Source organism: Camelus bactrianus, chromosome 17 (genome assembly GCF_048773025.1).
Source record: "Camelus bactrianus isolate YW-2024 breed Bactrian camel chromosome 17, ASM4877302v1, whole genome shotgun sequence".
In the NCBI taxonomy this organism is placed as follows: Eukaryota; Metazoa; Chordata; class Mammalia; order Artiodactyla; family Camelidae; genus Camelus; species Camelus bactrianus.
In genome coordinates this window covers 33,730,469-33,752,519 of record NC_133555.1, presented here as the reverse complement: position 1 = coordinate 33,752,519, position 22,051 = coordinate 33,730,469, and the positions used below count along the sequence as shown (strand labels likewise).

General features: G+C 56.7%; 3 protein-coding genes across 11 annotated transcripts; 1 reads left to right on the top strand and 2 right to left on the bottom strand.

Moving 5' to 3' along the window:
* Nucleotides 1–1,119: 1,119 nt before the first annotated feature.
* Nucleotides 1,120–9,280, bottom strand: CDHR4 (cadherin related family member 4). 2 transcript variants are annotated; one of them, XM_010969167.3, is made up of 19 exons: nucleotides 8,232–9,280; nucleotides 7,690–7,874; nucleotides 7,414–7,576; nucleotides 7,245–7,336; nucleotides 6,648–6,758; nucleotides 5,920–6,023; nucleotides 5,605–5,741; nucleotides 5,169–5,352; nucleotides 4,918–5,071; nucleotides 4,560–4,653; nucleotides 4,046–4,249; nucleotides 3,828–3,967; nucleotides 3,450–3,600; nucleotides 3,136–3,356; nucleotides 2,776–2,918; nucleotides 2,223–2,279; nucleotides 2,034–2,121; nucleotides 1,784–1,811; nucleotides 1,120–1,272 (listed from the first exon to the last, which is right to left on the bottom strand). In XM_010969167.3, exons 1-19 carry the CDS (start codon nucleotides 8,491–8,493, stop codon nucleotides 1,217–1,219), a joined length of 2,574 nt encoding a protein of 857 aa, XP_010967469.2. In that variant the 5' UTR covers nucleotides 8,494–9,280; the 3' UTR covers nucleotides 1,120–1,216. The 2 variants fall into 2 exon arrangements, with proteins under 2 accessions (XP_010967469.2, XP_074200974.1); XM_074344873.1 differs by lacking the exons at nucleotides 7,690–7,874; nucleotides 8,232–9,280 and adding an exon at nucleotides 2,557–2,637 and having other exon boundaries at nucleotides 1,120–1,814; nucleotides 5,169–5,741; nucleotides 7,245–7,536.
* On the bottom strand, nucleotides 7,737–21,695 carry UBA7 (ubiquitin like modifier activating enzyme 7). Of its 8 annotated transcripts, none has more exons than XR_012500004.1 (25): nucleotides 21,450–21,693; nucleotides 21,198–21,366; nucleotides 20,967–21,101; nucleotides 20,751–20,857; nucleotides 20,317–20,407; nucleotides 20,078–20,213; nucleotides 19,800–19,897; nucleotides 19,560–19,706; nucleotides 18,957–19,139; nucleotides 18,696–18,803; nucleotides 18,459–18,539; nucleotides 18,226–18,381; nucleotides 17,971–18,136; nucleotides 17,688–17,893; nucleotides 17,506–17,588; nucleotides 17,255–17,438; nucleotides 17,108–17,182; nucleotides 16,673–16,856; nucleotides 16,082–16,164; nucleotides 15,710–15,802; nucleotides 15,428–15,619; nucleotides 13,765–13,857; nucleotides 13,589–13,689; nucleotides 12,934–13,121; nucleotides 7,737–7,874 (listed from the first exon to the last, which is right to left on the bottom strand). XR_012500004.1 is itself a non-coding variant. In XM_010969169.3 (24 exons), exons 1-24 carry the CDS (start codon nucleotides 21,503–21,505, stop codon nucleotides 12,992–12,994), a joined length of 3,057 nt encoding a protein of 1,018 aa, XP_010967471.3. In that variant the 5' UTR covers nucleotides 21,506–21,692; the 3' UTR covers nucleotides 12,907–12,991. The 8 variants fall into 8 exon arrangements, 1 of the variants encoding a protein (XP_010967471.3); XR_012500005.1 differs by lacking the exon at nucleotides 7,737–7,874 and adding an exon at nucleotides 9,429–10,622 and having other exon boundaries at nucleotides 20,967–21,083; nucleotides 21,450–21,695; XR_012500007.1 differs by lacking the exon at nucleotides 7,737–7,874 and adding an exon at nucleotides 9,429–10,622 and having other exon boundaries at nucleotides 17,402–17,438; nucleotides 21,450–21,694.
* INKA1 (inka box actin regulator 1) lies at nucleotides 10,770–12,742 on the top strand. The gene is made up of 2 exons (XM_010969168.3): nucleotides 10,770–11,135; nucleotides 11,900–12,742. The coding sequence occupies exons 1-2, from the start codon at nucleotides 10,923–10,925 to the stop codon at nucleotides 12,698–12,700; spliced, it is 1,014 nt and encodes a 337-aa protein (XP_010967470.2). The 5' UTR covers nucleotides 10,770–10,922; the 3' UTR covers nucleotides 12,701–12,742.
* Nucleotides 21,696–22,051: the final 356 nt, after the last annotated feature.

The following is a 22,051-nucleotide window of genomic DNA, read 5'->3' as shown; positions in this document are numbered from 1 at the left end:
AGCACCTAACCCTGGGCTTGGTTTCAGATGCAGTCACCCAGCCTGACCCACAGCAAGTGGGTCTAGCTAGCTTTGTGACTTTTGAGCTTTGATTGCCCCATCTGTAAAATGAGGATAAAAATCAAGCTCTTCAGAGATGAACATTTAATGAGCCCTTAGAGCAGGGTAAGTGCTCAGGAAAAGTCTACCTGAAACCACTTCCATTAACCAACTGCTGTCAAGTTGCTGTCTCTGAGGCCTGCTCTAACACCCTCACTTTACTTGGAAGCACCACAAAGCACGCTTCCCGCCCCACCTCCCACCCCAGAAGGCACTCAGCTGCTTCTTCCACCTGGGTCACCACAACTGGCTCAGGAAGGGAGGTTCTCTGGTACCCTGAGAGGGTTCAGGTCCACAGACTTGACAGAGGGGAGGAGATTGAGAGAACTTGGAGGACACTACAGTAAAGGTAACCTCCACCCAGACAGGAGGTCCTTGGGGGAGAGCTGGCAGTAACCTGAGACCTGATGCCAGGCCGGGCAGAGGGGAGTGGGCTTGCACTACACCCGATAGAACCCGCCCTCCTGCAGGTTACTGTAGGCCACCTGCCCACGTCCAGCAGCTCAGCTCAGCACAGGGAGGACCGAGGGCCAAGGAATTAGAAAGAAACAGATTAGGAAGAAATGAGGACACCTGCTCAATTCCTCCATGGCCAGTCACGCCATGGGGGTGCCCAAGTCTGCACCAACCTTCACCGCAATGGAAATGCTCCAGATCCTTTTCAAGAAAACCTCCACATACAGTCAGCAGATTGCCCTGGAGATTGGTGTGGCTCTCAAACAATGGCCTCCTTTCAGTAGGAAAAGGAAGGTCCTGGGCCCTCCCTATCTGCTGGAGCAGGTGTCCTCTGAGGGGATAGGCCAACTGGAGGCCCCCACAGTCACTAACAAGGATAACAGCTTCTTACCTCTGCAGAACATTAATCACTGTCAGAGCATTGTACAATGCCTTCTCAAAAAAAAAAAAAATAACCTTACTCCTCCCTAGAGTGTTCCTACAAGGCAGGGCATTCTCCAAGTGAGAACAAGTGACCACAGATTTCAGAGCTTCTCCCACATGTAGGTTACAAGGCTAGGACTCTTCTGTTTGTAATTTTGTTTATTATCGAATCAACTTGAAACATAGCCCATGATCATGTGAAGAAGAAATTCCACAAATATGAAGCAGCTTCTTGGCCTCAGACCCAGCGCCGGGCTCCTGTATGTGTGTTGAACAGGTAATCTCTGCCTGTACCTGAGCTCAGAAGGTCAGGAGAGAGAGACATCACTGCTGGCTTTAGCACAACTGCCTCCCTCCCATAAGGTTAAGGGAAGATATTCCAGGACCCTTGGTGTGACCCCCCTACTTCTGCTTGATCCACCTTGACGCTCTCTCCTTTATCAAGTCCTTTGAAGTCTGGCTCAAATGCACAGGAAACATCCTTGATTTCCCTAAACTGGACACCAGCCCCCCGAAGCCCAGTGTCAGATTACTCTGCCAGAATTCATGGTGACATTGGAGTATTTGGAGGGCTGCTTCCCTCCTCACCACCTTCCCCCTCTTCCACTGTGGGCAGGAATCAGACCAGGTCCCACAGGTGTTTGGCAAACACTGGCTGAAAGGTCAATGGAGGTGTTAGGGGGGAGACACCCCATTCAGGGAAAGAGTAGATAGTGGATGCCTGGTGGTAGGAGGAGATACTGAGATGGGGTACGGAGAGAAAGTGGGCCCAAGTGGAGAATGGTTTGGAAAGAGGGGGACTCACGGGAGTCCTGTGCTCTGCCATCAAAATGCTGCTGAAGTGAAAAATGAGAGAGTGCAATGAGTTGAATTCTGCCCATGGCGAGCAGGTGGAGGCCTGTCCCCAAAGAGGTCACCTGCCTCCTCCATCCCGATGGTGCTGGTATGGGCCCTCCCAGAGGGATAGCCATCCAAGAGGAAGGGGGCAGGGTTGGCAGGGGAATACTCTGGAGCAGCCAGGGTGCCCACTACACAAGATGGTGGGTTGACCATACCAGGCTCATGACACTGCTGGGTGCTTGTGTTGTCTCCATCTTCTGTGCCTCCATGAACCCCTCAATGGGCCCCTCAGTTCCTTGGCTACTGGGATAGAGTAGGAGCAGGAGTATAGCATAAGCCTCCAGGCCCCAGTCTGAGTTTAAGAGCTGGACTTCCAGGCATAAAGGTATGCAAATGAGGCTTACCTGTTTAGGAGCAGAGCCTGGGCTGGTTTGTTTGGTGCCTGGAGCACCTGGGCCAACCTAAAATGCCAGAAGGAGGGATCAAGCAGTGAGGGCCAGCAGACCTGCTGGCTCCAGGAACTAATACCATTCAATCTGCCCCCTTTACTGGGGATAGCCTGTGTCTGTATGCAATGACCACATTGTTACCCTCACCTTCCTCTGGGTTCAATCCTGTGCCCATAAGAAGAGTCTTAGGGGAAGGTCAGGTTTCAAGTGGAGGGCAGGGGTCAGGAATAGGGGTAAATGTCCAATGCATGACAGACTCAGAGTCCAAAGCCCTGGGCTTCATCCATACCGATCCCATTCCAAGACTGGGTTCTGCCAATGATTGAGACAACTTCCTCTCAGCATCTCACTGCCTGTAACCTGACAAACACTGGAGAGAGGGCAGCCCTACTTAATACCAGTTTGGCTGCTCATAAGCTTGGGCAAATCTTGGTTGAAAGTACCTATCACAGATGGGGTCCATTGGTGGGCTGGGAGGAGGCAGACAGCACAGGGATAGGAACCCTACCCCTGAAGGAGCTTGCTGAGGAGCCAGCCCAGAGCCAGGAGGAGAAGGGCACTTGTCACAGTCAGCACCACCACAAACCAGGACTCTGGCTGCCAGAAAGCCTCCATGTCTGTCACAAGCAGGGGTGTCATCATTGAAGACACCTGAAATAGGGCCATAGTTTTACCACTGCCCTGCCAAAATGCCCTGATCATCCAACTCCAAGGGCTGGACCATCTCACACCCCAGATTTGATCTTCTGAATTGTCAGGCTCTTGGCACTCATCGGTTCCCCACATCGGTTCCAGGTGGAAAACTAGGTCCCCACACCCTCCAAGATCCTTTCTCCCCACCCACCAATAGCCTGTGGACCCCTCTCACTGTAGCTCTGTGGGTGCTGGTGGCCACTGTGCTGGCCGTCCAAGGAACTAGATGAACAATGACAGTGGTTGTGGTGCTGAGGTGGGGGGTGGAGGGACCTGCATCAGCCACATGGATCAAGAGCTCATAAGTATGGGGCTGCTCTGGCCAGGAGAGCCCCAACATGAGGTCGTTGTACACCAGGACAGCTCCTTGCAGGCTGAATCGGCTCTGACTATTCCCTGAAAACAGAGTGGCAGAAGAAGGGGGCCATTGCTGGCCTTGGCCTGCTCCTCCCCCACAGCCTGGTAGCCCACCCCTACCATGGCCCTCACCTCCCACAATGCTGTAGGAGAAGACCAGGCGGTGTGGCTCTTGGGGAACCCGACATGACACCTTGGTCACCTCCACACTGTGGCCCAGGTGACTGTGGATGGTGAGTTCCTGAAATGGGGGCTCACACTCAGGAGCATGATCATTCACATCCTGCAGGAAGGAAGACAGGTCACCCACTCCCCAAATCCTCAGACTAGCCCCTGAGCCTCCACCCACTACAGCCAGAACGTAGGTGTCAGCCATCAGGCTCCAAAGCTTTCCACAGTGACATCCCACCCGTCTCCAGCTAACCAGTAGAGGAAACTGAGGCACAGAGTGGAAAAGCAGAATGCCAGAGGGAGATCTGAATTCCTTCCAAGGTCTCAGGGCTCAGTTACCTCAACCTCAATGGTTATGGTGCAGGAGCCTGAGTGGTGGCAGGTGGGATCCTGGTCTTGGCTGTGGTCACTCAGCAGGACAGTAAGCCTGTACAATTTCTGCAGCTCATAGTCCAAAGGCCCCAGGAGGCGAACCTCTCCTAGAAGAGATAGCCACAACCTTAGCCTGCAGTCAACTCTGGCTCCACCTCTCCATCCCAGCCCTGGGGTGGGAGTACCACTGAGACGGTCCACAGCAAAGGGGGCAGATCCACCAGAGATGTAGAACTCAATGCTGTCATGTGGGTAATCCATGTCACTGCCCAGCACAGAGCCCAGCAGAGTGTGGGGTCTTGCATCCTCACGAACCCGAAATGTGCGTGGCACACAGGATGGGGTGAACTCGTTGACAGGTGTCACCATCACGAGTACTGGCACCTCAGCTGGAAGCCATTCAGATGTCAGGGAGTTGGCCTGGGGTTGCCCAGCCCTGCCCTGGGGTTCTGAGGAGGGAGATGTGGCCCTGTCCTGGGGGTTTAGGGAAGGAGAGGGTCTAGAGGAAGGGAGGGCAATAGACCTCCTCTGCTGGGGGCATCTAAGAGAGGAGAGATGTGCCTCACTCAGGGGTCTTTAGTGGAGACAACCTTGCTCTTTTGGTTTCTGAGGGAGGAGAGGTGATCTCGTCCTGAGAGTGGGAAAATGCATACAGAAGAGCCATGTCCTGAATGTCAAGGTCTGGGTATGATCACTCACTGGTCATGAGGGGCTGACCGTTATCCAGCACCAGGATGGAAGCTGCATACTGAAAGCAGGCCCCAGGAGTGTCACAATCCAGTGTGGCATTCACCTAGCCAGAGGACCAGAGAGTGAGGCTCCAGCCTGGGAGAGCCTTGAGCCATGCTGTTCTGCCTCGGGCCAGGGTATCCACAGATAGCCTACCCTGATCCTCTGTTTTCCAGACTGCAAAGCAGGTTGGTTCCACCACGGTCTCCTTCGCCCTCATGGTCTCGGGTTCCACAGACCGTTAGCCTCCCCTTCCCCACCTCCCTTTCGTCCCCCTCTTCCTATCCCAAGCACCCGGCACGTGTGTCTGGTGGCTAGGGCTGGGTACCTGCAGGACTCTGTCTCGAAGGCAGAGGCTGGCCGTACCAGGAGGTCTGTGGAACATCAGCTGGTAGTCGAGGGTGGAGCCTGGAGAGTCTGGGTCAGTGCAAGTGATGGTATTCAGCACGGTGCCCACAGGAGTGGTCTCGGGGATTTGAGTCCTGGGAGCAGAGAGCGGGCGGCAGGGCGAGAGGTGGGGCTGGGCCGCGAAAAGTGGCTCTCGCCCCCACAGCCTAAGTAAGGCTTGCCTGTACTCACACCAACATCGCTGGGAGGCAGTGGGGGGGCCAGCGGTTGACCGACTGCACGTCCACCGTGAGCTCAAGCTTGGCGCTGGCCCATGGCCAGAGCCGCTCGAAGGCCTTCACCTGAAGCCTAGTGACCGCAGCGCCTGGGGCTTGCGCCAGCTCAAGTGGCGCGGTGGTCCGGACCAGGCCGTCGACTGGGCGGGGTGGGAGGGCGAGGGACGCACAGTTCGGCCTCGCCCCCAGCTCCTGCCGATTCCCACCCTCCCACCGATCCATCCGCGGGGGAAAGCGTAGAGTCTGGCCACTCCTCCAAGTCTCGTTTCTAACTTCCGGTCCCCAACTTTCTGCCTCAGTTCCAAGCTTGTTTCTTACGAGAGCGAGGAGGTACGGGTCACCTCTAGAACAGCCGCAGAGGCATCTGGGTACCCACCCTCTACGCCACTCACCGCGTCCAATGGAGAAGAGCGGGCAGGGCATCGGGGAGAGGATTTCGTAGCGCACATCGAAGCCCCGGGCCTGGACCTGAACCACCTTACTCCCAGGGACGAGGTTCTCAGGGATGGTGATATTCTGAGTTTGCTCCCTGGACCAAAATGAGGGTACTGGCTCCTACCTGCCTGTCTACAGGCCCCTCCCTTGGGTCTTCCTTCTTACTGGAGCCAGCTGGGGCTGCACCAGCAACCCCACACTTTAATCCTACTCCTAATTCCCTGGGGCTAGGTCCTACCTTCCCGACTGTTCCCAGGGTAGGGGAGCCTTACAGGAAGGAGACCTGGCTGGAGGGAGCAGGCAAAACTTTCACAATCAGCATCCCATGGCAGCTTTGGCCTTGTCCAAAGTTCACCAGAATCTGAAGCTGGAAGACCTGCGGTGCACACAGAACAGGAAGGGAACCATGGTGTGTGTCTACCTGTATGTCTGTGCCCAGTCTTCCCTTCAAATATGCAGCTCCCCAAAAGGTACCACACTCACTCCTCCCCATGACCTGTCACTCTGCTGACAGATACTTCTTTGAGTCTCACTCTTTTGGGTCTTAAGTCCTTCTATTAGGGTTCACACAACCCCTAAAAGAGTAATATCTGAGTCAATCACAATGTAAATTATCATCTTAGACTTGGCTAAGAGCCAGTCACTAAGATGTGGAAGTTTTAAAGAAGGAACTTCTCTAACCTCCTCCAGACTACACTAGCCACTGTACCCAGAACTTTCTCTTCCTGTGTGATGACATAGAACTTTCTTCTTTCTATTAGAGTCATCATGGGCTCCTGAAGCCAGGGATCCCTTTTCTTTCTAGAACTTAAGAGCTCAGCACAGAACCAGGCCAAGGTGGGAGGACAGACAGCATGGGGCAGCCGGTGCAGGTAGGGACTATGTCTGGGAAAGGCAGCATGACTGAGGAGGCCAAGAACAAACAAACCTCCAGGAGGTGATGGCTCTGCCAATTTTGTGCCTAATTAATGGATATCTCCTGGTCCCCAGTCATGCTTACCTTTTGAGCTTGTCCTTTGAGGCCCTGGGACGGTGCCTGCAGCCAGCCCTGCCCATTGATGGAGAAATGTCCAGGGAAGTATGGAGGGTCCTGGGCACTGGTGATGCTCATCTGACAGGACAGAGATGCTGGAGGCCCCATCCCTAGACCCAGTGCCCCCAAGCATCCCTGTCAAAATCCCCCAACAACCCACCAGGTACCTGTCCACTCTCAACGCTCCCACACCCACCACTGACACTCTAGCCTGGGTTCCCCCTGGCCTTGATCCTCAATCCTCTCTACTTTTAAATCAATTATTTTGTCTTTTAACCACATTTCTTTTTTGGATTACAAAAATGATAGAGAATTTTCATGGAGAACGCAGTACATACAGAAGAACTTTAAAAAACTCAGCCCCTGAGATGTTCCTCTAGGACCAGTCATAGTGGGGTGGGCAGCCCTCAGTGGCTCTCTCCAAGAACATGCATCATGCAGAGGCTCGGCTATAGACTAAAGAGTCCCTCTGCAGGCTATGCTTGGCCTTGCAGAGACTGGACTTGGTCACCCCAGTCCTCCTATCCTGGCCCCCTCCCTCCATTGCCCATGTGCAGGGCTTACCTGGGCTCCCTGGAGTTCCATGCCTGGGAGCAGCAGAGTGTACAGCCGGGCCCCAGGTGTGACCATTTCTGGCACCTGAATGATTTCCCCAGCTGGCCAGAGGGGAGGTCAGGGAGGCTCTGTTCAGGCAATGCCTGCCCACACCCCCACCTGCTGCTCCTGGCCTCACCTGGGCTGGCAAATCTCCCAGCACACTGGATGTGACCAGGGTCCCGCTGCACATCCACAGAGAGTGGTCCCTCCATCGTATGGTTGCCACATGTGAACTGCAGCTGCAGCTCATAGTGGTTCACTACCAGGGCATCCAGCTGGGCCGAGCTGCTCAAGGTTATCTGTGGTAGGTTTGCAGTGCCTTGTGGGGCCTAGGCTCTCCATCCCCTGACATCATTTCTGGCTTTGTGAATTTAGGGTCTCCCCTTGTCCTCCCATGGTCCCATTACCTTACCTTGGCCACATAGATCCCCTGCCACCTGGTCAGGCTGGGTGGGTTGAAGAAGTTGGTGGGTGGCTGCACATGGAGCAACTTCAGGGTGGGTATGTATGAAGAGCAGTTGAAGAAGAAAGACTGAAGGATGGTACCAGGTCCCTGGCTCTCAGAGACATTTATGAACCAGGGCAGGCAATGGAGGTCTGTGAGGAAGAGATGATTCAGGCTGGAGGACCCCCATGATCATGGAAACATACCCACAAGTAGAGTCCTTCCCTTCTGCCTTAGGGCCTGGCCACATCTGGGGGACAGGCAGCTAAAATCCTTCCTTATCCCCACATCCAACCACGTGTCAGCTCATTTCACAGACTGGGAGTGAGAATTTGGTGGAGAAAGCAGCCAAGATAAGGAATGAGGGTCAGGGGTTCAGATCTTTGCCCTTTCTTGTCTCCCCCCAGCCCCTGTCCTCCGTGATAGCTTATCAGAGAAGGATCAGGACTCTACTCTTCTGTGGAGTCATGGGGTAAGAACTGGAGCTCCTCCACCCACCAGCTCCTCACCAGAGACAACCAAAGCAACAAGAAGCACCAGGGGCCTGAGCAGCACCATAGTGGCCTGAAGATAGACTGCAGAGACTCCAGAAAGCCAGACGTGTTTGTCAGGCCCACCCTGTTGCCAGGCTAGTTGCCAGGTTAGTTGCTCAAACAGGCGGGACTCCTGGGCTTCCAAGATCCTAGCCCCACCCATCCCTGGTGACTGAGCTCTAGGCTCTAGACAGGCATCAAAAGGCCTGGAACACCCCCAATTTTCACTGCTCCCCATGAATTCCGCTATTCATGACTACAATCTGAAGGAGATGTGAGGGGAGAAGGATCAAGCTTCACATGGGGAAACTGAGGCTCAAGACCGAAGTCTTGGCCATGCAGTCTTGGAGACAGAGCAAGCACAGCACACAAGAAAAGTGTGCCCAGGACCTGCTACCCCACAGAATCTGAACCCCAGCTGTCCACTCACCATTAGAACATTATCTGCCTATAAAATCTGAGCCCAGCCATCAACAGAATCTCTCAAAAGCTGTCTACATTTGACAAATAAAAGTATCCTTGGTGACAGAAATAAAAACAGTGGTCATCTTTGGGGATATCAACTGGAGGGGACACAAAGTGGCCTCCTGGAGTGGCTGGTGATATTCTATATCTTAATCTGGGTGACAGTTGCACAGGTGTCTACAGATTTTAACATTTATGGAGCTGTACCTTTGAGAGTTGTCTAATCATTTTATTTATGTTAGAAGTCAATTTCTAAAAGGTTGTCTACACTTGCTCTCTCCAGTTCTTCACCTCTACTCTCTCTTCTACCTATCATAGTTGAGCTTGTTCCTCTCTCCATAAAACTGCCCTTGTCAGAGTCCTCAGAGACCTGCATACTGCTGAATCCAGTAGTTTGTTCTCCAGTCTCACCTCCTCACAGCAGCATTTGATGCTTGTTCCCCTTGGCTCCTAAGTACCCATACTCTCTTGGTTTCCTCCCACCTCCTGGCTGCTCCTGCTAAGCTTCTTTGCTGGTTCTGCTTCATCTTCTCTACCTTCCCCCAGTGGAGTGTTCCAGGGCTCAGTCTGACTGCTGCCCTCCACTGTGCACCTTCCCACTCACATCCAGGTCCCTGGCCTTAAATACCATCCATTCCCTTTGGTTCCTAGATCCAAGGCTTCAGTGCTGATCTCCCTCCCAGACAACAGAGGCACACACCCAATGGCTGACTGTGCATCTCCTCTTTAATATCTAACAAGTATCTTAAGGGTCATGTGTCCACAAATGATCATTTGATTTTGCTCTCCAAACCCACTCTTCTCCAGTCTTTCTTGGATCAAATCATGGCAATTTCAGCCAATCGGTTGTTCAGACCAGAAATCTAGGAGTCATGCTAGATACTCCTCTTTCCCTTCCCATATTCATGCATCAGCAAGACGACTTTAACTCCAAAACACATCCCAGAAGGGGTGACCCCCTTCTTTGCACCAGACCTACCCGGACCCAGGCCCTCCCCTCCCTTGCTGGATGAGGGCAGGAGCCTCCACTTCTATTACAGAGTAATTCTCTCAGAGCAGCAATTATCTAAACAGGAGCCAGCCCAGGTCATTCCCTGCTCAAAAGCCTTCAGTACTTCCCACCAGACCAAGAACAAAACCCCTTATTCCTTTCTAAGAATGCCAGGAACCTGGTTTTGCTGACCTCTTCACTCCCCTAACTACCACCATCATAAGACATCTGGGCCTTCTTTCTGTTAAGCCCTGTCCAGCTCCTGTCCTCTCAGGGCTTTTAACTGGATGGTTCCTCTACCTAAAATACCCCTCTTCTGGATCTCTCCTTGATGGCTTATCCAGATCCCATACAGAATGCAATCTCTGAGAATCTCTTCTCTCAAGCGAGCCCTTCGTCCTCATACCCCGGTATTTTTCTGTCTAGTGACTTGTCTAGTTCTGTCTCCAGTTAGTCTGTGTCCTTGAACCTAGCCTCCGATTATGGAATGGCCTCAGGGAACAGGCTCTGACCATTTCGGTGAGAGAGCGCCGCGCTAAATCCCTGCGCTCCCAGTTTGCATGTGGTACCGTCAGAGGGGATGCGGGTGTCGCGGCAGGAATCGCAGCTAATCGCGCGCTGCCCACTAGAGGGCGGCCCCGCCTAGCTCGCCGCAGACGCGGGCAGAGAGGGCGGGGACTGGGCCTTGACTGAGGCTCCTCCCCGGTGTTGCCGCGAGGTTCCGCGCTCCCGTCGTCCTCGAAGGGGCCGCGGAACCCATCCCATCGACTCCTAGGGACTGTCAGGGCTGGCTCCAGGAGCAGATTTGGTGGGTCGGCCCCGAGTGGGCCACGGCACTGCGGGGTCCGACGACTGGGGGTGGTCCGCCCGCATAGGGGCGCAGCCGGGAAACCCGCGCGCTCCCAGGGCCCCTGCAGGAGAGACCACAGTTCTGTCCCAGGAAAACTGGGAACGCTGGGGCTACCACAGAGAAGCGACTTGTCCTGGGTCCTACAGCGGACCTGGAGTCAGCTCAGCTGTCCAGGACGTCGAGGAGTCCCGGCCCGGAGCCCACGGGGTTTCCAGATACAGTCCCGCCCCTCCCTCCAGAGCTGGCGGAGTGGGGAGTGGGCGTCCAGCTCGCCCACCCGGCCGGGCCCAGGGGGCGGGGCCACATCAGCCACGCCCCAGCGCCATTGGCTGGGGCGCCAGGGGCGGGGCGCAGCTGCCAGATGTTGGGGCGGCGGCCGCTGCGGGAGCTACGAAGAGGGAGGAGTCGCCGAACAAGGCGGAGGGCAAGGGCGCCGCTGGACGGCCCGCCGGGCCCTTTCCGCGCCGCTCCCGCTAGAGTTCTAAGAGGAACTGGCAGGCCTGGCGGGGGCTCTGGCACCGGGATGCACAGCGCTCGGCTTGACAGCTTCCTGGGCCAGCTGCGCTGGGAATTGGTGAGGCTTGGGAGCGGGTGTGATTCGTGAGGACGTGTGTGGGGTGCTTGGCTGCGATCCAGCCCGAACCACACACGGGTTGGGGGGTTGTCCCGAGTGCCCATCCAAGGCAGAATGGGGGCGGGGCGGCGCAGATGGCCCAGATGGCCCGCGTCGGGTTTCGGACGATTGGGAGCTGCGCTGGGCATCAAGTAACAGCCGCCCAGCTGGCCGCGCTGCCGGCGCGGCGGATGAATTGGGGGGAGAAACTTCTTTCGGGGCGGAGCAGGGGACTGCGAGGGACTAAAGTACTGGTGCTGCTATGAATGCCCCCTACTCCAGACTAGCCTGTACCTCCGTCCTCTACACCCCACGTAGCAAGTACTTTATCCTTCTCTGAAAGACGCTGCGGGCTTTAGGGAGCTGAATCCCTCAAGAGGCATGGGATGCCAACCACCCCCAGACCCCAGCCCTGAGCAGGACCTACTTCCCGATGCAGGCCCGCAACCCTGCCTCCCGCCCTGGTGGCGGGTACCGACTTGCCTGGCTCTGCGTGCTGCAGCCTGCCGGACTGCCACCAGGTCGGCCGATGGGAGCCACACGAGCTTCGTGTGCCAGCGCCCCATGCCGGCCCTGTGCCCACTAGAGGCCTTGCTGCCTAGGCCTGCAGGCCTATCCAGCCCTCCTGGGCCTTCTGTTTTGGAATTGGTCTGGCCAGGCAGGCAGGGGTACAAGCACTGCCCCTCCGACTTCTGCCCTCTGTTCCTCCCTCTGTTCCTCTGCAGCTGTGTGGCCGGGACACAGGTTCACCCCAGATGCCTGGCCCTCTTCCGCCACCCACCAAACCCGGCTCAGGTGTGCGGCTCAGGCACCGGCTCAGGGCCCCAGATGCCTTGGAAGAGGACTCAGTCTGTGGTGTGGAGGAAGAGGAGGAAGAAGCTGTGGTGACAGGAAACAGGGGTATAGTCTTGGGGACCCCTAAGGAGCATGCCCTGGACTGGGACTCTGGCTTCTCAGAGGTGTCAGGCAGCACATGGAGAGAGGAAGAGCTACCCGTACTCCAGCACCCAGCACCCCCTGCACGGACCCCCCACAGACAGCGTCTCTCAGCCAGTGGCATCTCCCTGCCTAGTGGGGCTCCTGTGGCCCGTGCACCACCTGCCCACCGACCACGGCCCAAGTCCACCCCAGATGCCTGCCTGGAGCACTGGCAGGGGCTGGAAGCTGAGGACTGGACAGCAGCCCTGCTGAGCAGAGGTCGCAGTCGCCAGCCCCTAGTTCTGGGGGACAACTGCTTTGCTGACTTGGTGCACAACTGGATGGAGCTACCTGAGGCAGCGGGTGAGGGGGATGACAGGGGTGGCTCCCGTGCCCGTGCCCGGCCACCCCAGTTCCTGCTTGGCCTCTCTGAGCAGCTGCGGCGCCAGCTGGCCAGGGCACGCCGGGCAGCCATGGCAGGAAAGCGATTGTCATGCCCACCTCGTCCGGAACCTGAACTGCCTGCAGATGTCTCACGCTTTGCAGCCCTCATGAGTTGCCGCAGTCGCCAGCCCATCATCTGCAATGATGTTGTCAGCTACCTCTGACCCTGCCCTCCAGCCTGGGACAATAAAAGCCTTTCTCTGGACTGTCCTGGTTCCATACCCCTGAGGCTCCAGGAGGCAGCCTCAGCCCTGCAAGGCACAAATCAGGCAGGGGAATCTATAGACCCTTTTTCCTCCCTGCAGGGGTCCCTGTCATACCCATGTCACACCCCGTGTGCCTGTCTCGTGTTCCGTCATCCATCCTGTCCTTCCTTCAACAAGCATTTATTGAGTACCTCCTGAGGGATTGGGATGCAGAGCTTGACAGAGCTGGGTGGTGAGGCTGCTGCCTTGTCACAGCTTATAGTGCACGGGTGGGAAGGTAGTGTCCTCCTCATCACCCTCACAGCTGAGCTCCAGTACCAGCACCCGCTGTCCAGGCTCAGGTGCCTGGCCGGTCACCTGCCGCATTACTTCCGTCACCCTGGTGGCATGGTGGGGAGAGGATTGGGGGAGATTGGGGAGGTGGGCAGTGGCAGGCAGAGAGTGTCCTGGCATGGACTACAAGGTGCTGGTGGGCCATAAGGAGCCCAAGCCAGGAGCAAGAATGGCCCAAGACAGGAAACATCTGAAACTATTTTAGGAGTGGCTGGCGGGGCGGGCAGGAGGCAGGAAGCTGCGAGTCCCCTGGGAGTGGGCTGGGAAAGGGGAGCTGAGCAGGGTGTGGAGGAGCTGGTGGGGCTGGCTGAGCAGGCAGCTCCTAGAGGCCCCTCCTCAGGCTCTTGGCCCTCCGCCCACCCCCAGACCATTTGCTGGCTCCATTTGGCAAAAGAAAACTTCAGGAAGGTGTGAGGGGCCCAGATGAGGTTGGAAAGAGGGAAGGCTACTTTTCTCCCACCTCCAACTTCCAGGGACAGAATGAGACCTGGCTAGAGCCAGGTGTGGGCTCACCTGAGGGGCAGGTGCCAGGCCTGCTTTTCAAGCGACCATCCTGCAGAGTAGAGCACGGCCGGGCCACGCATTAGCATTGTCACCCTCACCCCCAGCAGTTCCTAGACAGAGAGAGGTCAGGTGCCAGCTGGGCCAGGCTGGGCCAGGCCTGGGGACAGAGCAGGAATGGGGCACACCTGGAGATGGGCCAGCAACGACTCCAGGGTCCTCTCCGGCTCCCCAGCAGGCACTTCTAGGCGTTTCCAACAGGTCCACTCCAGGTGTTGGAACTGGGGGGTGGTAGTGGCGAGGAGTGAGAAGCTTCTTACACACACCCCTCCCCCTCCCCCTGTCCCTAGCAGCTTATGGCCCCTTCCTAGGGGAGGAGCTGGACTAGAGGCAGGAAGCAGAAGCCAGGGGGTGGGGGTGGAAGGTGGGATCTAGGCCCAGAGTCTCACCACCCTCCCCACCCATGCTGAGGCCAGCACAGGAAATGGGGATATGGGGCCCCCGCACAGGGAAACAGGCGATCCATCACACAGGCTCTGTGTGTGTGTGTGTGTGTGTGTTGGAGGGACATGCTTCCTGAGGAAGCGGGAACAGGGCCACTGCAGTCTCTGATAAAGCTGCTTGTTCCTCAAATGCAAGGCTGGAAGCTGGGGTAGGGGGGTAGGCGGTACATCCTGTCCTCTAATCCTTTACTACCAGGGCCTTGGACTACTCATGGGCACACAGGCAAGGGGCACAGTGACCCAAGCAGTGACACAGCCCACAGAGGCCTCCTCTTTCTGTCCCCTTTTTCCTTCCTTATTTCAAGAGTCTTGAGGTTCTGGGACCCAGAGCTGAGGGCAGAAGGTGGCAGACAGCCAGGGGCCAAGACAGGGGGGCTCTGCCAGCTCCCCAGAAAACAGTGGGGTCAAGCTGAGACGAGGCCAGAGGTGAGATGGAGGATCCTTCCCCTCCCTCTCCCCCTCCTCCATGGACAAAGGCAGCTTGTGTTCTAGCTAGAGGCTGGGCCCCTCACAAAGGGGCTCTGTGTGCTGTACCCTGAAGGACCCCAGAGCTGCTCAGCAAGAGCAGCACTGGCCCATGACCTCTCGCCTCTCTCCTGGTGAGGAAATTCTCTCTACACCCTTCCTTGTGCCCTAAGGAAATGCCAACTATTGCAGAGCCTGGGCACACAGCCAGGGGCACTCATAGCCCTGCACTTGAAGGAACACACATGCACACAAGCCCAGGAACACCCACATGTGTACTCACACGCACACCCATGCAAGCCCACATAGTGAAAAAGCCCTGTAGTCCCACCTGGCACACAGATGTGCAAGCATGCTCCCTCCATGCCCACACACCACAGGGCCAGGGATGCCCAGACCCCAGTGCACTCACATGTGACATGAGCGTGCACATCCCCACAGGGCTGCACACCCCACACAGGGCCCCATGGTGGAGAGCTCAGTGTCTTTCAACTCAGCTTGAGGGGAAGGTCCAGGCCAGAGGAGGATGGATGCCATGCCACGCAGGCAGTGTTGATGTTCAGCTCTGTTTGGGGCTAGGGCCCTAGTCCCCCTTCCCCCTCAGGGGCACTCGTGGGAAGGAGGGGGATGTGGGGGATGTCTGGCTCCACTAATGAGTTAAAGCTGCAGCTCCCCCAGACCCGGAGGGTTGGAGGGTGGGGGTGGCTGACGGCTGCTTCCTGTGTCTGACAGGTCCCAGCCTGGCTTTGCAGCAGGGAGGGGGCTGGAGGGAGTCTTGAGGACTCCCCCAGAGTCTGGGTCCTGGTGACAGCCTGAAGCCCGAGTAGGGTGATTGCAGGGAAAACTCAGGCCTGGTGTCGGGGAAGTGTTGTCAAGGGCTCACCTTTTGGATGGCTGGGGCAAAAGGTACCCAGCGGCTAAAGTAGTTTTCAGCCAGGTGCAGATAGTTGTGGCGAAAGGCACTGAGGGGCCGTGGCCCGCCCACCACCTTATATAGCTCCAGGCCCACCAGGCCAGCCACGGCCGCTGTAGTGGTGGCAACAGCTGGGATAATCCGGCCCACAATTCGCTTGCTCTGCCATAGACAGAAGATTTGGTCTGGGCCTGAGGTGTAAGTCTAGGGTTTGACCCCACCTCCAGGCCTGAGTCCCAAGGGGCAAGTTACCTTAGTGCGGTTGGCCGGTGGGATCCCATAGTTCTGAGCTCGCAGGCTAGCTGCTGCTGTCACAAAATCCACATGGAAGTTGTTGTCATTGTCCTGTGAGGGCCAAGGCACGGTAGTGTTAACATTGCCCCAGTGCCCCTCACCTTGGCCAACTCTGTGCCACTGCACAGGTCTTCACACAATACTGTGGGCTAGATGCTCACATCTACCCACTTAACAGATAAGGAGGCTGAGGCTCAAGGGAAGTGAGGAGCTCCTGGGGTCCTGCTGGGAGGACAACTCAGACCAAGGGGCTCAGACCAAGAGATTTAGTTCTTAACCTTCCCCAACAACCTCTCTAGCCTGTCTGTTCAGCCCCAGATGGGCTCCCACCTTCTCAAACATCAAGGGTTCCAGGGGAGGGCCTGTGCTCCAGATTTCCAGGGCTTCATGCAGTTTCTTCAAGTGCTCAGGGCCTGTCGGGGGAAAGGTGTGTTGGGACAATCCTTAGACCCCAAGTCCTGCACTCTTCCAGGAGCCCAGTGCCTATCCCTGGTCCCTGCCAAGCCTAGCACTTCCCACTTACAGTGAGACCCCTTGATTGATGCTGCAATCTCCCTAGGAGCCCCAGCCCACACCTGTGTGTGCATGTGTGTGCGTGCACATACATGTATGTAGTTCTGTCTTTATCTAGCAGCCACAGCTAGTTGCTCCCCAGGGCCCAGTGGTTTGTGTTTTTTATTATTTTCGTTTGTTTGTTTGTTTATTTGGTGAGTCGGCCAAGGGAACAAGGTGGGGTGAGGTAGGCAGAAGAGAGGGCCTTCTGAGGGGCCAAGGCTAGACAGAAGCAAGGTCAGAGGGCCTGAAAGGTAGTAAGTTGGCTGCCTTCCCCTGACCCCGTCTTCTTTCTGGAGCACAGGCTGAGGACAGGGTCAGGCCTTTGAGTGGCAGGATGGGGGCTAGGGCCAGGGCCAGGGATCTCACCCAACTCAGCAGAAGCCCAAGCCAGCTCCAGGTCACTAGCAAAGATGGGGGCCAAGTCCTGGAGTTCAGGAAGTGGCAGCAACTTCAGCAGTCCTCTGAGCTCAGTCTGGTCCCGAGAGCCAGGCAGCCCATGCATCTGGGCGTACAGGTTGGCAGCTGCCAACACATAGAGGAGGTGCATGTCCTGCAGTGAGACCAAGAGCAGGGGCAGATGCATGGGTTTGAGTGAGCTTGGATGGGCGCGTGGGGTGGGGGTCACTGCCCATTTGTGGATCTGTTTGAACACCTGCATCTGCCTCACATGTGAACACCCCCATGTGCACAGATAGGGCTCTCTCCCTCTCAGCATCTCCCTCTCCTGCAAAATACAGAGGTGCTCACCTCCATTCTAGGGGCCACATTCCCCTCTCAGGGCTCCCAAAAGACTCCACTCACTTGGCTGGCGTCAAACTCCAAGGGCTGGGGACACTGTCTGGGACTTGACCAGAAAGGTGTTCCATCCTCAAGCACCTAGGGAAATGGAGGCTGCTGGACTCTGTCTGGCCACCCTGAGCACTCATCCTCCTGACTCCTAGTACCCACTTTATCAGGTGGGAAGAGCCTCAGCAGCTGTATGATGCCATAATGGAAGCACAGTTGCCAGTGGCCAAGGGCCCACAGCACGCAGTCTCGCCACGTCTGTGGACGCTCTCTCAGGACACCCAGCACCACCTGCAGCAGGGTCAGTACCTGTGGCCCATCCATGTCAGCCAGAGAAATGAGTGCCCTGCGGACAGAGGAGCAAGTCTGAGGCTAAGCCTCTTGGTTGACAGGGGCTCTGAATTCTTACTCACCCTTGTGGGTGGCCTTCCTGTTGGTAGCGTTTGATGGTCTCAGCAGACAGATGGAAAAGTCCCTCAAACTCATCCCGGGCCCACTAAGGGGAAGGGAGGAACCATGAGGTGCCAGTTAGGGAACAGTTCTGCAGCTGAGGATGGAGCCAGGTTGGGTAGGAGTCTCTGGGGGTCCTTCCCACCTGCAAGGTGTGCTTGGCTGTGCTGGGGAAGTACCGCACGGTGCAGACAGGGTAGGAGGCATCCTCAGAATCTGCATCCGAGGCAGGGCCTCTGTAGACATCAGTCACATCCGGCATGAACACACAAGCACTGCCCCGGGTGCCATTTGTGCCCGCTTCCAGTAGTGGCTTCAGATAGTGAGTGCAGCGAGCAGCCACATAGTGTCCTGGCAAAGGAGCAGAGGGTCAGAAGTGGGGTGGGCAGTCTCAGACAAGGGGTTGAGTTCCCAGGTCGAGCACTCACGAGCCTGGAAACTGTCCAGGGCGGCAGCCACGCCATCCACATTGGAGAAGAAGTTGTCCCCATAGATGTGCTCTGTAGTGGGATCCAGTGGGTAGGTGAGCGGGGTCACCTTCAAGTTTGAGTTCAGGTGATGAGCAGCCTCAGCAGCCACCTCTGCCTTTGGCCTCTGAGAAGAAAGTGTGAAGACTTGGGTGTGGGGTATGTATTACAGGAGGACATTTCAGGACACGGATGTGGGGAGGGGTGGGCACTCACACCAATGTCCTGGGGCCTGAAGAGGAACTGCCGGCTGAGGTTGGAGCGCTCCACGTGATCCATGTCGGCAACAGTCACGCCCCCACTGCCCCCAGCCCCTAGGCCCACTAGGGCAAAGCCTTTGAGCAGCTCACAGCCAATAGCACCAGCACCCACCTGCCAACAGGAACAACCTTAGCCAGGGCCTGGCCTGACCCCACCCTGCTCACTCCCCACCTCACCACAAGGCTCACCAGGAGGTAGTGCTGGTGGCTCAGTTTCTTCTGAAAACCAGCCCCAAACACGGCAATTTGCCCGTCATAGCGGCAGTCTCTCTAGGGGACACAGATAGCGGTCAGTGATGGCCACTGGCTTCTGCTGCATCTCCCTCTTATACCAAGTTTTCCGGGCCAGGATTTTGGGACCAGTCTTCCAGTTTCCCCATTGTCCTGAGTTTGGATAAGGCTTGCACCCCTACCCCAGGTTCTCACCGGTGCATAGTCTTCAGGATTGAGAAAGGGCTCCTCATCTTCTGGAAGGCAATCGAGGGCATCAAAGTACAGCCACTGGTCCAAGGGCATGAACTTCTTGGAGACCGCCTAGAAGTCAGCACTTTAGGCTGGGGACTCCTTCCACCTCCTAATGCCCTCAGATCTTGGCTGAGGGCTGCACCCAGGTTGGTGAATCCCCCAGGGCTGCCGTCTGGTGTTGAGCACCCATCCTAGCCCCGCCCTGCCTCTTCCTGTGCCCACCTTCAGCACTTCCTGGGCAGCCACCGCACCCAGCATGGTTGCAATGGGGCTCAAGCTACCAGCACTGCTCAGGGCGACTGTCCGCACTAGAGCCTCATCCAGCTGCTCTTCCGATGACTCTCCCTCTGTCCCCTTCAGTGGTTCCAGGGCCTGGGCCAGTCCCACCACCATCTCTGCATCAACCTATGGGGTAGAACTCCATGGGTATAGGATCCCCCTGAAGCTCCAATCCTTCAGGCAGCCATCCACCCTGTTCCACAGAAGAGGAAGCAGAAGCCTAGGTGGGATGGAATTCCAGCTGCCAGACTGGGAAGCCCCACCAGAGGATACCCAGTGCCAGACAACAACCCTGGAGGCTTCTCCAACCTGGGGGCAGCTTCCAGACCAGATATGAGAGGTTAGGAGTAGCATGGGTCCCCAGGCTTTGTGCTTGGCCTTTTCACTGACCCAGCCTCTGGTCTGGAGATAGTGTTTATCATCTCCTTTAGATGAGTGGGAAACTGCCTCTGGATTCAAACTTGGATCTGTGAGATAGTCATTGCCTCCTGGAAAGTGAGGCCCCATTAAGACACAGGCTGGGAAAGGGGCATTGGGGCCACTCACAGGATCCCACCGCCGAGGAGGGCGGCCATGGAGCTGCTGGAATGTGTGCAGTGCACGGAAGGCCCGATGCAGGCAGTGGGCACGGTGCACTTCCTGGGGACTCTGGGCCACCACACGGGGCTGGAGCAGGGCTGCATCCAGGGGCTCCTGAAGGGGGCACTCAGCTCAGGGTCAGGTCCAGAACCCCGTGGGCCCCCGCAAGGCGCCCAAACCCCTCACCTCAGATGCACTTAAACTCACATGTTTCACAGTCCTGGGTCTCTTGACCTCAGTGACAGCCCCACCACGCAAGTAACGAGAGAAAGTTGCTGTGTTCCCAATCTCCAAGGTCCCATCCTCTGGAGGAGATCCAGCCTAGTCAGTGTGACCCCTGAACTCCAGGAGTTCCCTACACCCCATCCTGTCTTACATCTATGTCTTTGACATTGTTCCACCCTGAGGAAGGTGGAAGGAGAACCTCTCCCCATGGACCAGGCTGTGTCCACCCACAACGGGGGCCTGGAGTGGGGTTGACTCACCCCGCATGTGGAGAGGCCGAGGAGCACAGCCATTGAGTTCCACCATGCCCTCAATGCCTGAGAAAGTCACCAAATCCCCATTGTGGAAGTGGTGGGCATCAGCCTCTTCTCTCAGGGTGAGAATGCCAGGGGATCCCTGGATAAGAGGTGGCTTGCTCAGGGCTACCTGTATCTGCCTTCCACAGGCTCCAGCAGCCCCTCCTTAGTCAGTAGGTGAGCGCCCAGACCTTAGCACCCACCTGGGAGATGTGCTGGATGGTAGCTCTCAGGGGTTCTGCCTCTGTAGGGTCCTCGACAGTGAAGTCCTCACCAAAGTCACAGAATAACTGCCTGTGGTGGGGTAGTAGGGGTTACTGAGATGGCTCAGTGGTTAACCACCATGGTTATGATGAAGGGTGGGGGACACTAGGGCAAGCCCAGAGGAACTGGGAAAAGAATTAGGAAAAGAATGCTGGGAGAGGCTTGGAAGCTGGAGTCGGAAGGATTTACTGGAGCAAGTCTGCAGGCAGGGTAGAGGAGGCAGACGAGTGGGACTGGGCACCAGAATTGAGAGGGGATGCTGGGACAGGCCTGGGATTGGGTGGAGGGGCTCTGGAGCAAGCCTGGAGCTGGGGACAGCACTGGGACCAGTTGCTGTATGGATGTGGCAGGCGAGGCAAGCTGTCTCACTCACCCCACGAGGCCTCGAGTGTCCGCAACTAGAAAGCAGACTCCATGTTTGTGGCAGAAGGTGCCCACCTTCAACTGCTCCTCCAGCTTCGAGGCAGTCAGCACCACCACCTGGGCGGACCTCAAGATCAGCAGGGCCAGAACCACTTTGGGCCCACCCTACTGCTACAGCCTGGAGGTGGCTACAGGGCTAGCCTGGAGAGTAGGGCTGGGAGGGTACCTGGAAGTCCAGCAGCAGGTCCTCAGTGATGTCACCTGTGTGGATGCACACCTGAACAGCTCCATTGAGCTTAGCCAGAAGTTCTTGAGATGCCTCAGCCCTGCTCCTTCCCAAGTCCTGTTCTGAGAGGAAAAACTAAAGACAGACCCAGTCTGGCTTAAGCAAGGAATTTTCTCTTGAGCCCTACCCCCAACCTGGCCTGGAAACCCACAGTCTCCCAAGGACCCTCACCTGGGCAGCCAGGTCAGACCAGCAGGTAGGGTGAGGATCATGAAGAGTGAGGATACCCACACCCATCAGGACCAGGTTTTTGGCTATCTCAGCCCCCAGGCCCTGAAGACCTGACAGCAGGACCTTGGCTCCCTGAATCCTCTGCATGGCCGGCAAGCCCAGCACATACCTGTAGGTAGAGGTAAGAGGGCAGGTAATTGGAGACCAGAAGTCAGAAGTCCACCCCGCTCTCCTCCCCACCTCAGGCCTCACAGTTGCCGAGAGTAGAGCTCTTCATCCAGCAACTTGGAAGTCTCCAGGACATTCATCCTGAGGCCTGGGGCTGGACGACAGGCTGAAGCAATTATAGATAGGATCTCTGTATGGGAGGCAGTGCCAGCAGGAGTCAGTGCCCAGCCTTGGTAATGCAAACAGGCACTAAGGCCAAGGAGTAAAGGACGCTGCTGGTCACAGCTTTCTGTTTCCTCTGTCAGTTTGGGGAAAAATGAAAGTAAAAGTGAAACTAGACTGAGCTGGTTCTTGGTCCCGCCTCCAGCCTGTCCTGCACAGACAGCCTGGCAAAAATGAGTTCTGGCAGCCCTAGGGCACTGGCAAGGTGGGACAGAGTTCCTGGTTCTGTTCTGCCCGTGTGAGAGCAGGTATCTCTCTTGAGAAAGGGGGCAGAGCCGTGGGAGGGATCCTTGTAGTCTCCTGTAGCTCCCTAGACATCCCAAACCTCGGCCCCCGATCACCCTCAGGAGCTCCTGCCTGAATGGGCTTCTCACCCACAGAGTGCTGGTGGGAACTCCCTTGTCCTGATGACTTGCTTGGCTGCCTGCCCACACTCAGAGACTTAGAGACCCTAGAAGACAGAG

Coding starts and splice junctions, on each gene's coding strand:
- CDHR4 (XM_010969167.3), bottom strand. CDS start 8,493: ATGGGGAGCAGTGAAAATTGGGGGTGTTCCAGGCCTTTTGATGCCTGT. Junction 4,250..4,559: donor CGGTCAGCCCCTCATGACCA/GTGAGTGATCAT, acceptor AATGGCTTCCAG/CTGAGGTGCCAGTACTCGTG. Junction 2,280..2,775: donor CTCAGCAAGCTCCTTCAGGG/GTAGGGTTCCTA, acceptor CTGGCATTTTAG/GTTGGCCCAGGTGCTCCAGG.
- INKA1 (XM_010969168.3), top strand. CDS start 10,923: ATGTTGGGGCGGCGGCCGCTGCGGGAGCTACGAAGAGGGAGGAGTCGC. Junction 11,136..11,899: donor GCCAGCTGCGCTGGGAATTG/GTGAGGCTTGGG, acceptor GTTCCTCTGCAG/CTGTGTGGCCGGGACACAGG.
- UBA7 (XM_010969169.3), bottom strand. CDS start 21,505: ATGAATGTCCTGGAGACTTCCAAGTTGCTGGATGAAGAGCTCTACTCT. Junction 19,898..20,077: donor TCGGCCTCTCCACATGCGGG/GTGAGTCAACCC, acceptor GATCTCCTCCAG/AGGATGGGACCTTGGAGATT. Junction 15,803..16,081: donor AACCCTTGATGTTTGAGAAG/GTGGGAGCCCAT, acceptor TGGCCCTCACAG/GACAATGACAACAACTTCCA.